Here is a 14,221-nt window from a genome sequence, read left to right on the forward strand (position 1 = left end):
TTAAACTGTTTGGGCGGGAATAAGCAAAAAGACGGGGATTGTGCCAAATGAAACAAACAGATGGACGAGTAAGATATCTTTTCAAATTAAAGTCTCTATGAATAAAAAAATGAAAGTGCCCTAAATTTTGACGGACTTATTTATTTATGGGAGGTTTGAGTCTAATCAATGGAACAGGCGAATGGGATGGACGATTTCTAATTGGGCATGCGCAGTTGTGTGACACCGTCAGGACCCAATGCTTCCAGCGCGCAGTGGTCGACGGGTGATGTAGTCCGGAATCCGTTCCTACGGTAGCGTCAGCGAGTGACGTGGACTACAGGTTCCACAGAGCGGTGCGCCGCCCGGAGAAGGCGGGGCCGTCGAGCCGTTGCCAGGGACACCGATGAGGCTAGTTCTGTCGCCGAGAGAAGGGGTGAGTGGAGCGGCCTGGTGGAGGCGGGGGCGGGGGATATGGCGCGGCAGAGCCGAGAACCGGCACGGCGTCGACTGCTCTTTCACAACGCTAGATGGACAGCCGCCCCAGTCACAACGGGGCCAGGGCGGGAGAGATGTTGTGCGCCGCTGGGGCAGAGGGTGCGGTGGGGTAGGGAGGGCTGTAGCCTGTGACTTCCGTGGGGGTGGGTGGGGTGGGGGTGAAAGGGATATGATTCCTGTGGTGTGTGGGGCGGGGTGGAGTGATTCCTGAGGGGTTGGGGGAGGGCTGTGATTCCTGGGGGTGGGGGGAGGGGAGTGATTCCTAAATGAGGGGTGGGGGTGAAGGGTTGTGATCCCTGAGGGCTTTGATTGCTGTCTGCGTGGGAGGGGGGGGGGAGGGCCGTGATTCCCGTGAGGTGGGGGGAGGGCTGTGATTAGTGTGTGTGGGGTGGCATGGGGAGTTCTATGATTACTGTGGTTGGGGGGCTGTGATTCCTGTGGAGTGTGGGGGAGGGCTGTGATTAGTGTGTGTGGGGTGGCATGGGGTTCTATGATTACTGTGGTGGAGGGATGGGGTGCTGTGATTCCCGTGGGGTGGGGGGAGGGCTGTGATTCCTGTGGCGTGTGGGGGAGTGAGTGATCACTGTGGTTGAGGGGTAGGGGGTGTGATTACTAGGGGGAGGGAAGTGTTAAACTTCTGGAGCGTGAATGGGAGAGGGCGATCCTTGTGAGGTATTGGGTGTGTGATCCCTGGAGTGGAAGGATACTGTGTGTTGGGGAGGAGGGGAGTCGGTGATTGTGAGCATTCCTGTTGTGTGTGGGAAAAGGGGGGAGTATGTGGTCTCTTGTGCGCATGGTGGGGGGAGGGGCTGATGTGTGGGGGGAAGGGAGTGTGATCCCTATGGTACTCCATTGTTATTGTTAGTCAATTCAATATTGGTCCATTTCCCTCAATCCCTCAATCCCTCAATATTGATTTCTCTCACTTCAGGTAGCCCTGGCATTCCCTCTCTATCCCTCCCCCTCCCAGGTCGCACTAGCTTCTCATTTTCACCGCACAAACAGCCTGTTTCCTTTATCATCGTTACTTTTTTGCATATCTTTCATTCAATGTTCTTTATCTCTCCAAGAAGGGTCTCGATCCGAAACGCCACCCATTCCTTCTCTCCAGGGATGCTGCCTGTCCCGCTGAGTTACTCCAGCTTTTTGTGTCTATGTTTCTTCAATTGCCCTACTTTTTCTCCACTTCTCTCATTGGCAACATAATATCCCACCCAGTGTGCCATTGTGTTGTGTTGGAACATTCCATGTGTCACTCCATTCATTGCCTTCTTGAAATCCAAGTACTCTCTATCTTCACAATCTTTTCCCCAGGGTAGAGGATTCTAAAACTAGAGGGCATAGGCTTAAGGTGAGAATGGGGGAGATTTAAAAGACACCTTGGGGCAACTTTATAGCTATAGAAGCAGATACAACTCTGACTCCTTAAAAAACATTATGACAAATACATGGATAGGAAGGATTTATGTGGCTATGGCTCAGCTCTGTGACTCTTTCTATTAGAACCCCCATTTCCACCCTGTTGCATTCTCAAAAGACTCCGACAAAGTTATCTAACAGATTTTCCCTTTTATAAAAACATTTGATTCAAATTGATTGTGGATAATTATGGATCAAGCAATTCTCCAGTAACAGGTGTTGGGCTAACTGGCTTTAATGTATTGTTTTCTGTCTTCCTCCATTCTTGTTTAGTCTTTTTACATTTGTATTTTTCTGTTCACCTGGGGCCCCTCTAGAATCCTGGGGCTGTTGGCAGTTTGCAACCAACCATCCACAATCTTTGAAGTATTTAATACGTGCTATTGGTTATTTTATTCATGGTTATGAATGGCACATGTGTGTTATAATGCAAGTTGTCCTAATCATTGACATTCCAGGGCAAGGCAAAGTTGGAAGATACAACAGGAAGACCTGTATAAGCATTAATTGCTTTTGATTTAATGTACTTGGTAACCAAGTACATTAAATCAAAAGCAGGGCGGCATGGTGGCGCAGCAATAGAGTAGCTGCCTTACAGCGCTTGCAGCGCCGGAGTCCCGAGTTCGATCCCGACAATGGGTGCTGTCTGTATGGAGTTTGTATGTTCTCCCCGTGACCTGTGTGGGTTTTCTCTGAGATCTTCGGTTTCCTCCCACACTTCAAAGGCGTACAGGTTTGTAGGTTAATTGGCTTGGCGCATGTGTAAATTGCCCTTAGTGTGTGTAGGATAGTGTTAATGTGCGGGGTTCGCTGGTCGGGGCGCGGACCCGGTGGGCCGAAAGGCCTGATTCCGTGCTGTATCTCTAAACTAAACTAAACCACATCATTTCAAAGCATATTTAACATTAAAAATCTTGTTTTTAAAACAAAATTATCAAGAAAACATTTATCTCTTTGTGTCTATACATAATAAAGTGAATTTCTTCCGTAGTCACCTCTTCCTATTTTATTTAGGATAAATTTCCCACAAACATTATTGCACTCTGATTTTGCTCAATAAGTTTTTATTTCCCCCAACCAGCATATTATCTAACCAAAGATCTTTTATCCTTTTCAAAGATATTAACCAATTCAGGTGTGAGGCACTATGTCTTGGATGATCCCTACCTGGAGTGGCAGCTACATGTGTCTGCACAAACACTTGGTTATCATATCACTCAAGAATACCAAGCAATTGAAAAAAAAAAATCTTTGGGGATTTTGGCCATTTATTGGCCATCTATGTGCTTTTGGGAATGCTCCCTTCTTCAACCTCTACCGTCCTGACTGATTTGATTGAATTCTGAATAATTATTGGATTTTTGGAAGGGTCAAAAAAGACATGGTATTCCAAAAGAACTTTAATAAGGCTCTTGCCAGGCCCCCACATGGGAAACTGGTCTACTCGAGCATTTGGTATCCAAATTAAGTTGGTAAATTAGATCCAAACGTGGCTTGGTAGCCAAGTTGAATTTATTGTGATTTGCACATACACGGTGATGTACTGGTACAATGAACATCTTGCTTGCAATAGCATCACATGCATTGTAGACTCAGAGATGCTGTCTGACCCACTGAGCAGCACTTTGTGTTTTGCTCAAGATTTCAGCATCTGCAATTCCTTGTGTCTCTGGTAATTAGTTGGATTGGATTTGTCTGTTTTTAAGATCAGGACATTCCGGGGTCGTTTCGCATTTTGTCAGGTTGTAACTATGGAATTCATGAGCCATGTTGGTGAGTCTGGATGCAATGACCTTTATTGTTCTTTAGATTGATAGCTCTGAATCAAAGATTCATTGGTTTGGATAGATCCATGGCAACTTTAATCCAGTGTTTGTGATGGGAACATATCAGAGATTTTAAGACTCTGCACCATTGAATTTGTGTTGGAGGAGGAGAAATTATTTAATATTGTGCTGGAGGAGAAATTATTTTTTGTTGATTTTATGAAATGATACATTACAGGGTAACAAAAACATAGTTGCATTGGGAGGTGTGAGGAGGTGCCAGGGCAGATATTCAGCCTCTGAACATTAGCGGTCAGTTCACCAATTTAGAAAAACACTGTCCCTGTCAGCAAATGTTGCATCAGGAGTTTGTGGCAAATGGATCTAGATAGGGTAATAAATCAGAAGGAGGGACCACAGGATCCAGGTGGTCACATCAGGGTCAAAGCCACTGAGATGGGAACATAAGGGATCAAGTTGTAGCCTCTGTGGAGGACTTATCTGTCAGGATTGGAGCATAAAGGACAGAACACAGAGCAAGGTGTGGGTCTGGAGGGAGGAGTCAGATGGAGGTGAAATGGGGGGAATGATCCTGAGGGATATTCAAATTCAAGACCTGTGTAAGTTTGTGATCTTTGATGTCCAAAGGGAAGGGAAATGTGGCCAAGGGTAAAGTGGTATTGCAGATTCACTCGCTTTCTGTTGCAGGTAGAGGTCAGAGCACCCGTGTTGATATTATGGGTGATCACAGGAAGTAATGAGAATAATGATTTGAAATACTGGATAGAGTCAACATAACTGTGAATCCAAACTACGAACACGTGGAATAGATAGCTGGAGGCATTTCCTAAGGGATGAGACATGGATCTGGAATTCAGTTTAGGTCAACATTTTTTTTAAATAGAAGGGAAACAGAAACCAATGAGGTTAACAAGGTAAGCCATTCGCAGAAGTCGTGTTGAGCAGATCTTCAGCATTGGTATTCTTGGAAGGGAAGTGGCAGCAAATTGAACAGTCATTGAAACAATAAAAAAACAGTGGGTCCAGAAATAATCTATTGGTCAGCAGCTTTTGAGGGGAGAGAAAGTAGCCAACATTTGGGTAGTTTCAGCTTTGGGGGGGGGGGGGAGGGAGAGAGGGAGAGAATAAAGGTGGATCTGGCATGGGGGAACCATGGAATGGGGGGGGGGGGAGAACAAAGGTGGACCCGGCGTGGGATACCTCTTAACTGTGTCAGCGCCCTTGCGTGGTGACTATTTGCCTACCTTGGGTGTGCAAGCAAAGAATTTCATTGTGACTTGTCACATGTGATAATAAAATAAAGTATTCAAGTCCCAAGAGATCCAGAAAGGTCCAAACCCGAAATATCACCTATCCAAGTTCTCCAGAGATGCTCCCTGACTTGCTGAGTTACTCCAACATTTTGTATCTTGTACCTATAAACCAGCATCTGCAGTTCCTTGTTATAACGGGTCTCACAATTCACTCCCAAGCCTACAAAGACCACCTGCAGCACTACAAAGATGCCCTCTCCCGTGCCCACTCCACCTACTACTCTCAAATAATTCACTCTGGCTCCGGAAACCCCAAAATACTCTTCTCTACAATAAACAAACTCCTCAGCCCCCTGGACACCATCTCCCAATCATTCACAGTTGACAAATGCACCACTGTCCTTTCATTCTTCCAAAGCAAATAGACAGCATCTACAGCACCTTAACCACCAACGCACCTGCTCCCCCTCAAACCACCTGCCCCCCCTTATCCTGTCAACCCCTGCCTCAGTTCTCCCCAGTCTCCACCACCGACCTCTCTGACCTCTTCACAGGAATAAAAACTGCCACCTGCTCTCTGGACCCCATCCCCTCCAGCTTTATCAAGGCCTGCCTTCCTGCTCTCTCTCCACTTATCACTGCAACAATAAACTCCTCCCTGTCCACTGGCATCGTCCCGCCATCCCTCAAAATCGCTGCTGTCACCCCCATTCTAAAAAAACCTGGTCTCGACCCTGACACCCCAAACAACTTCAGACCAATCTCCAACCTACCCTTTCTGTCCAAAGTTTTGGAACGTGCTGTAGCTTCCCAACTCAAATACCACCTCTCTACCAATAACCTGTATGAAACTTTCCAATCCGGATTCCGCTCCAACCACTGTACTGAAACTGCGCTCCTCAAAATCACAAACGACCTTTTCCTCTCCTCCGACGCTGGCAACCTCAACATCCTCATCCTACTTGACCTCAGCGCCGCCTTTGACACCATAAATCACTCCATTCTCCTCACCCGACTTGAAACCTTTAACATCACCGGCACAGCCCTATCCTGGTTCAAATCTTACCTCTCTGACAGGCACCAGTTCATCTCCATTAACAACTGTAAATCCCCCACCGCTCCCCTCCCCCAAGGTGTCCCCCAAGGCTCAGTCCTTGGCCCCCTCCTCTTCATCCTCTACCTGTTCCCCCTTGGTCAATTAATCCGCCGTCATGGTCTCAACTTCCACTGCTTCGCCGATGATATCCAGCTCCTCATCTCCACCAAGTCAATCTCCACCACCACACACTCTACACTGACAAACTGCATCACTGAAATAAAATCTTGGCTTCAATCAAATTTCCTCAAACTCAACTGCAACAAATCTGAAATCATCATCATTGGTCCAAAAACGCTCACCAAATCCACCCAAAACTTCATCCTCAATATTGATGGTCTCCCAGTATGCACCTCCCCTCACATCCGGAATCTTGGAATCATCTTTGATCAAACCCTCTCCTTCGACAAACACATCAAATACATCACAAAGACAGCCTTCTTCCACCTCAAAAACATTGCCCGTCTCCGTCCATCCCTCTCCTCCACAGCTGCAGGAACCCTCATCCACGCCTTCATCACCTCCCGTCTGGACTACTGCAACAGCCTCCTCTATGGCGCACCCTCAAAAATCATCAGTAAACTTCAATACATTCAAAACTCCGCTGCCCGTCTACTCACCCACACCCCGATCCGTGACCATATCACCCCTGTCCTTTACAAACTCCACTGGCTCCCCATCCCCCAGAGAATCCAGTACAAAATCCTCCTCATGACCTACAAAGCCCTCCATAACCTGGCCCCATCCTACCTGACTGACCTCCTCCACAGGCACACTCCCACCTGCACCCTCCGCTCTGCTGCTGCCAATCTCCTATCCCCCCCCATCCGGACCAAACTCAGATCCTGGGGGGACAGGGCTTTCTCCATCGCTGCTCCCACCCTATGGAACTCACTACCCCAAACCGTCAGAGACTCCTCACTCACCACATTCAAAACATCACTGAAGTCTCACCTGTTCAGTACTGCCTTCAACCACTGAAGGTCACCTCACCTTCTGTCTCCTTTCTCTGTTCATTTACTTATTTATCTATTTATTCACTTCCCTATGTTCTTTAAATCCCTGTAAAGCGTCTTTGAGTGTATGAAAAGCGCTATATAAATGTAATGCATTATTATTATATTATTATTATTATAACATTTCAAGTCAATTACCCTGTATCAGATACACAAGAGATTACAGATGCTGGAATCTGGATAAAAAAACAAACTGCTGGAGGAGCTCTGCAGGCCAGGCGGCATCTGTGAAGAGAAATGGACAGCTGACAATATACCACTTAATACTGGCTCAGTCGCCTAGACCTACCTGATCTCCCAGTTGCTAAACACCTTAACTCCTCCTCCCATTCCCACACTGACCTTCCTGTCCTGGGCCTCCTCCATTGTCAGAGTGAGGCCCAGCACAAATTGGAGAAACAGCACTTCATATTTCGCTTGGGCAGCTTATACCCCAGCGGTATGAATATTGACTTCTTTAACTTCTAGAAACCTTTGCTTTCCCTCTCTCCATCCCTCACCCTTCCCAGTTCTTTGACCAGTCTGACTGTCCCTGATTACATTTTATCTCTGTTTGCTTTGTTGTTACCTTCTCCTAGCTAACAATGATTTATTCTACATTTTCCTTGAACTTCACCCCCTTTGATGTCTCGTTCTCGCACTTACACTTCCTTATCCCTGTATCTCCCCCTCCCTGACTCTGTCTGAATAAGGGTCTTGACCCGAAATGTCACCCATTCCTTCTCTCCAGAGATGCCGCTTGTCCAGCTGAGTTACTCCAACATTTTGTGTCTACCTTCGGTTTAAACAAGCACCTGCAGTTCCTTCCTACCTACTTTATACTGGCTATCTCTCTACTCTTTCAGTCTAGATAAACAGTCTCAACCTAAAACGTCCTCTGTCCATTTCCCTCCACAGATACTGCCTGAGCTCCTCCAGCAGTTTGTTTTCAACCCTTTATTAGAATTAGAAAAGTGAGAAGTTGCAGAGTTGGAGGTTACTTCACACTTCTATCTATAGTGCATTTGCTTCAATAAGATTGTGTACTTGTTCACTAAAGTTTACTCTGAATTATTGCTAATTCTGGCTGGTGGGGAAGGTGGCAAAGGACTGGAAAAGGCAAATACAACAGCCTTGTTCATAAAGGGATGCAAGAATATGTCAGGAAACTACAGACCAGTCAGTTTCATCTCAGCTGGGGAAGATTTTAGAAATTATAATATGGGGCAGATTTAAGAAACATTAATCAGAAAGCATTAATGAGTACTTGAAGCAAGAGTCGTTGCAGGAGAGTGTATCTCATCCATTTTCCGCAATTCTACTCTAACTCCTTATCCTCTGACACAGAACAAGTATAAAGTTCTCCTGGCCTTCTCCTTCCACCACATTCAACAATCCTTTCCCCACTGTCTCTGCCTCCTTCAAAGAAAGTCCACCACGAGACACACCTTCCCTTCTCCTCCCCTTTTTTGCAGGGACTGTTCCCTTCAGGATTCCCTGATCCACTCTACTGTTCTCACCCACCACCTAACAGCGCTTTCCCTTGAAGTCACAGCCAATGCCACACATGTTATTTCACCTCTTCCCATTCCACCAACCAGCGACCCAAACAGTTTTTCCAGGAGAAGCAGTGATTCACATGTACTTTTTCTAATCTAGTGTACTGTATTTGATATTCACAATTTGATCTTCCCTATGCTGGAGAATCCAAACGCAGATGTGGTGATTGAGCTATAGAGCACCTTTGTTCAGTCAGCAGAGGTGACCCTGGGCTTCCTATTGCCTTCCTCTTTAATTTCCTTTCTCACTCTGACCTATCGATCTATGGCCCCCTGTATTATGACAGTGAGGCTCAACAAAAGCTTGAGAAATGGCACCTCATCTTTTGTCAGGGTACTTTGCAGCCTTCTGGATACAATGCTGAATTCTACAATTCTACAACTAACCCTTAGGTAACAATTTGTCTGCCTATCAATCACTTGTCTGTAATATTAGACATGCTTGTTTTATTTTTTCCTTCCCCCTTCTCTCTTTGGGAGTGGAGAACATGCCCCATCCTGACCTGCTGGGTTTGTCCCCAGGCTCTGAATTTTGCAACTCCCACATTCTTCTATGTTCTTTTGTCCATGTTCTAAGTGCTCCCATTTACTCATTGACCAGATCACCTTATTTACTGCTTATCCCCACGGTCACCCTGGTTCCACCCTATCAGAGACATCTCCTCCCCAACCCACCCTGCAGATTTACATGCATCATTTGTTTCCTTTGCAGTTCTGACAAACTGAAACGTTAACTCTGTGTATCTTTCCTTGGATGCGTCCTGACCTGTTGAATATTTCAAGCATTTTCTATTTTTTAAACAGCATCTGCAGTTTTTGATTTTTCACATGAGCTGGGCATATTTTGCAGCTATGGACATTGGAGCTTAAAATGTGCATTCCAAAGCACATGCCCTTTCTTGTCTGTCTAGGGAAAGGGAAGAGATGGGTTGTACATGGGTAGCTTGGGGGGACTAGAATTAACATAAACAAAATGAAAGGCTAGTAGGTGCTGGGAATTTGTAATAAAAATGGTAAAACAAAATACTCGGGTCAAAAAGCTTCTCTGGAGAGAGATAAACAAAGATTCTGAATAAGAACATTTTATCAGAGCAGGCGATAGATAGTTGGAGATGTGGAGAGCAAGATGTGACGAATTTGGGAGTGGGGGTAAACAAAGGACAAAAGAGATTAGGCAACTAATGGGGATGGTGCAGGTTGAGATTTGGTGGTAATGGCTGCATAAAGAAGCAGAAATTCTGGGGGAGCGGTAAGTGGGGAATGTGGACCTGCTCTGAAATTGTAAAATGAAAATATGATTGATGTTGAAAATGAGAAATAGAGAATGGTGGAAATGAAACCATTGGTTGAAATTCTTGAACTGTGAATGCTAGACTATGGCTATTTAGAAGCTGAGGTGCCATTTCTTGAGCCTCGTTGATGGACTAAGGGCCAGTCATTATGAGTGGCATGCAGAATTGTAGATGGGCAACTGGACGTCAGTTATGTTTGCAAACTAGGCCATTGTGTCGTATAAAATAGACAAACCTTCCACATACTGGGCAGGTCACACTGGATTTTGCCCTGTACTTGTTTCTCAGGCATTGTTGGATAGGAGAGAGTGTTTTTACTGAAGCAGAAGCTAATACTATTAAATAAAATCATACATAATATCATTCTACAAAGATCAATGCAGCCTTTTAAATTGTCTGACAAAGTTCCCTTTTTTTCAATTTACAAATATTAACTTGTGAACATTGCTGTACTTTTATCACTGAAGAGGCAAATTGGGAAATTCCTGGGACTATCGCTCCTGTTTGGAATTCTCTTGTGGTATTAGCAGAAGTAAGTTTGTTTACTTGAAGCATTGTTTGTCCATTGAAAGGAACGTGGGATTCGACTTCAAATATTTTCTTATCTTTGTCAATAGTCCAAAAGTCTGGCAGCTCACTAACTATCTTCAGGTAAGCAAGTGAACTGTGCCAGCCTTAGTTGATGTGATTGATTCCTAATACCTACAGCAGAACTGAGAACATAATAAATGCTGCCTTCCATGTTCCATTCTATATATTGAAGAAGATTGCTCTGATTAAAAATCTGATGCCGTTTCCTTCTCTGTTTAAAGCGTCCTCTGCCTTTTGCATAGAAATTGTGCTAATACTTGAATTATGATTGCTAAAAAGTTGCACTTTCCGTTTAATGATGGAGGCTGCATTGGCACCATGACACTCTGCTGCATTCACAAGATAGTTTATTTGCAGATGGATGTGGCGCAACTGTTTCATTGACAGATCCTGAACGAATTTCCTCTGAGCAACCACAAAAACTGTTTCATTAAGCTCCACCTCAACATTCATTGAATGAAAAGAGAAACTTAAAGTCAAACCCACACCCTCTTTCTATTTCGAAACAATCATTCTTCATATTCCCACTCTTTTTCCCCACCCATCCACATTGGCACTGCATTGATATTGCAATAACATTTTATCAACAAGAGAGTCCGCATATCTTTCTTCTTATCATTCCAAGGCAGGAGGAATCCTGCTCTGTATTTTGCCTGGAGTCCTACAGTTAGTAATATAAAAGGGCAGCGCAATAAAACTCAGAAGAAATGAAATCATCCTTGTGATGCACATGATGTTTTGCTGTGTCAAAAGACTATGCAATGTTGATTTCAGAATGTCATTTTCAACATTTTAGACAGACACAAAATGCTGGAACTACTCAGCGGGTCAGACAGCATCTCTGGAGAACATGGATAGGTGACATTTTGGGTTGGGACCTTTCAGACTAATTGTAGGGAGAAGGGGGGGGGGGGGGAGATGGAGGAGAGGAGAGCATTGTTCTTGATGCAGTAAAATGGTGCACTTGCATAAACTTATCTTCCTTCACCAAGAAGGACATGGAAGCTAGCAAGTTCAGAGAGAGGTATGTGGATAATCTGGAGTAGGTCAGTATTAAGAAGGAAGAGGTGACAGATGTTGAGAGGCACACAGAGTAGATAAATACACAGCTGTATGAAATCTATCTTGGGTTACTATGAGAAGCAAGGGAGGAGAGAGTTGGAGGCCTGCCAATTTATTTGCATCTTTGTTACCTATGTGAGATGCTAGAAGACCAGATGATTGTGAATGCTATCCCTTTATTTAAGAAGGGCAGCAGCGATAAGCCAACTAACCACAGGCTGTTGATCCTTGCATCAGTGGAAGGAAAATTATTCCAGAAAATCCCAAATCATAGGATTTATCTGCATGAGGAAATGGAGAGGCTATCAGGGATAGTTTGCATGACTTTGTACAAGGCGATATGTCCCCTCACTAATTTGACTGAGTTTTGATGAGATAACTGACAGAATAATGACGGCAGGACAGTAAACATTGCCTACATGGACTTTTGTAAGGCATTTGACAAGGTCCATGTGACAGGCTGATGCAGAAGGTTAAGGCACAAAGGATCCACCGTGAGTTAGTTAATTGGATCCAAAACATCTTGATAGGATGTAGAGGATAGTGGTGGAAGGATTCTTTTTTTGATTGGAGTGTCTTTGACCAGTAGTGTTCAGCTGATGTTTGTGATTTATATTAGTAACTTGGATGTGAATGTAGGAGAAATCATCAGTAAATTTTCAGATTATATGAAAATTTGTGGTGGTGTGGTTGGTGAGGTAGATTGTCCAAGGCCAAAGCAGGATATAGTTCAGTAAAGAATTTGAAGGTGCATTGGAGATGGAGATTAATTCTGATAAATATGGGATGCTGCAATCTGGTAAGTTAAATAGGTTTAGGGCATATGCAGCAAACAGTTAGACTCCAAGGAATTTTGAATCGTGGTCCAAGTCCATAGTTCCCTTAAAACAGCAATAGGTAGATAGATAGGGTAGTAAAGAAGGTGGTGAAAAGTTTTTCATGCTTTCTAAGCAAATCAGAAAATACTATACATAAATAAAATCAAGCCAAACAAGTATAATAAGCAGAATGAAGGTAAAGATACAGAGTGCAGAATATAGTTCTCAGCATTATAGCATAACAGTTCCAGAGACAAAGTCCAATGTCTGTAATAAGGTAGAGGAGAATCAGACTGTACCTACAGAAGGACTGTTCAGTTGTCTGATAGCAGAGGGGAAGAGGCTGCTCCTGAGTTTGGTGTATGATTTCAAGCTTCTGTATCTTCTGCCCAATGGGAGCAGGGAAAAGAAGGAATGACCAGGGTGAGAAAGGTCTTTGATTATGTTGGTTGTTTTCCCAAGGCAGCATGAAGTGTAAATGGAGTCAATGGTGAGGAGTCTGTTCTGTTCGATGCACAGGCCAATGTGTTTGTTCACGGCATGTCGTTGGTAATATTTACGCCAAGAAACTGGAGCTCTCAACCATGTCCACATTGGTACCATTGATGCTGATTGGGATATATACTACACCAATGTTCCAGAAGTCATAATTAACTCCTTCGTCTTGACACCATGTTACTCTCTTCGGTTTATACCAGTATCTGCAATTTCTTCCTGCACCACGTACTGAATTCTTTATCTCCTTCCTGTACGCCACTCATCATTGTTTGCGATCCAATAGGGTCAAGTGCAAACTTGTTGAAGTTTGAGCCAAACCTGACCACACAGTTGTGAATGCACAGGGAGTATAGTAAGAGACTAAGAATGCATCATTCCTGATGCACCATCTCCAGAAGTTTGGAGATTACTTTGGATGGAATTATGATGTTGAAGGCAAAGCTGGTCAACAGGCAATAAATGCAAGATTTTTCTAGTGCTGTTTGTGCCCCGTAAATCAACAAAAAGCAAAGGCATCTTTAGGATCTGAAAATGTCTACACACCCCCTACAACTGCAAGGTGTCAATTTACTTAAGTCCTAAGTACGTTTATATTCTATTATTATTCTATTAGAGTTCTATTAGAGCGGTAGAGTTGGTACCTTATAGCGAATGCAGCGCCGGAGACCCGGGTTCGATCCCGACTATGGGTGCTGTCTGTACGGAGTTTGTACGTTCTCCCCGTGATCTGCGTGGGTGTTCTCCGAAATCTTCGGTTTCCTCCCACACTCCAAAGTAGTACAGGTTTGTAGGTTAATTGGCTTGGTAAATGTAAAAAATGTCCCTAGTGGGTGTAGGATACTGTTAATGTGCGAGGATTGCTGGTCGGCACGGACCCGGTGGGCTGAAGGGCCTGTTTCCGCGCTGTATCTCTAAACTAAACTAAACTATTAGAACGTTCTAATTAGGAATTAGATTTAAATTCCTAGCAGAGCGGACTTGCAATGCACCTTGCTCAGATTGCTTTCTCTGAGGGAAAATTCTCAACCCATGAACAAGTTAAATTATTGAACAAGTCATTCAGAGTCTGCAGCTAACGATCCAGGGGTCCCAAGTTCAAATCCATCCCAAGCAGTTGGGATGTTGCCCCTGTTCCATTATCGAATGGGGCTGCTCCTTGCCTCCTGACTGCATTTCTCTCCCACCATCCTCATCTTTGGATACCCTGTGTGTAGGGGAGAGGGTAGGGCCTAAGATGTCCTGGTTGGGTTGATCCTGGGCCTGGCCAAGCTGGCTATCCGCGAGTCATGGCACCAGGCGGAAAAGGGCTCTGCCCGAGTCAGATGCCTGCCCCTTTTCCGGGGTTACGTCTGCGCCCAGGTGGTGTTAGAGTGG

General features: G+C 44.6%; 1 protein-coding gene across 4 annotated transcripts in view; it reads left to right on the plus strand.

The window, feature by feature from the left end:
- The first annotated feature begins 350 nt into the window (after positions 1–350).
- The window catches only part of lrrc56 (leucine rich repeat containing 56), a 77,626-nt gene continuing 63,755 nt past the window's right edge, over positions 351–14,221 (plus strand). The window contains exon 1 of one of the 4 annotated variants that reach the window (XM_078415275.1): positions 351–415. In XM_078415275.1, the coding sequence (XP_078271401.1) occupies positions 386–415 (30 nt within the window). In that variant the 5' untranslated portion in view covers positions 351–385. Of the gene's footprint in view, positions 416–460; positions 577–14,221 lie in introns of those variants that run through there. The other 3 variants (XM_078415276.1, XM_078415277.1, XM_078415274.1) reach the window with 3 other exon arrangements.

Source organism: Rhinoraja longicauda, chromosome 18, assembly GCF_053455715.1.
Source record: "Rhinoraja longicauda isolate Sanriku21f chromosome 18, sRhiLon1.1, whole genome shotgun sequence".
NCBI lineage: Eukaryota > Metazoa > Chordata > Chondrichthyes > Rajiformes > Arhynchobatidae > Rhinoraja > Rhinoraja longicauda.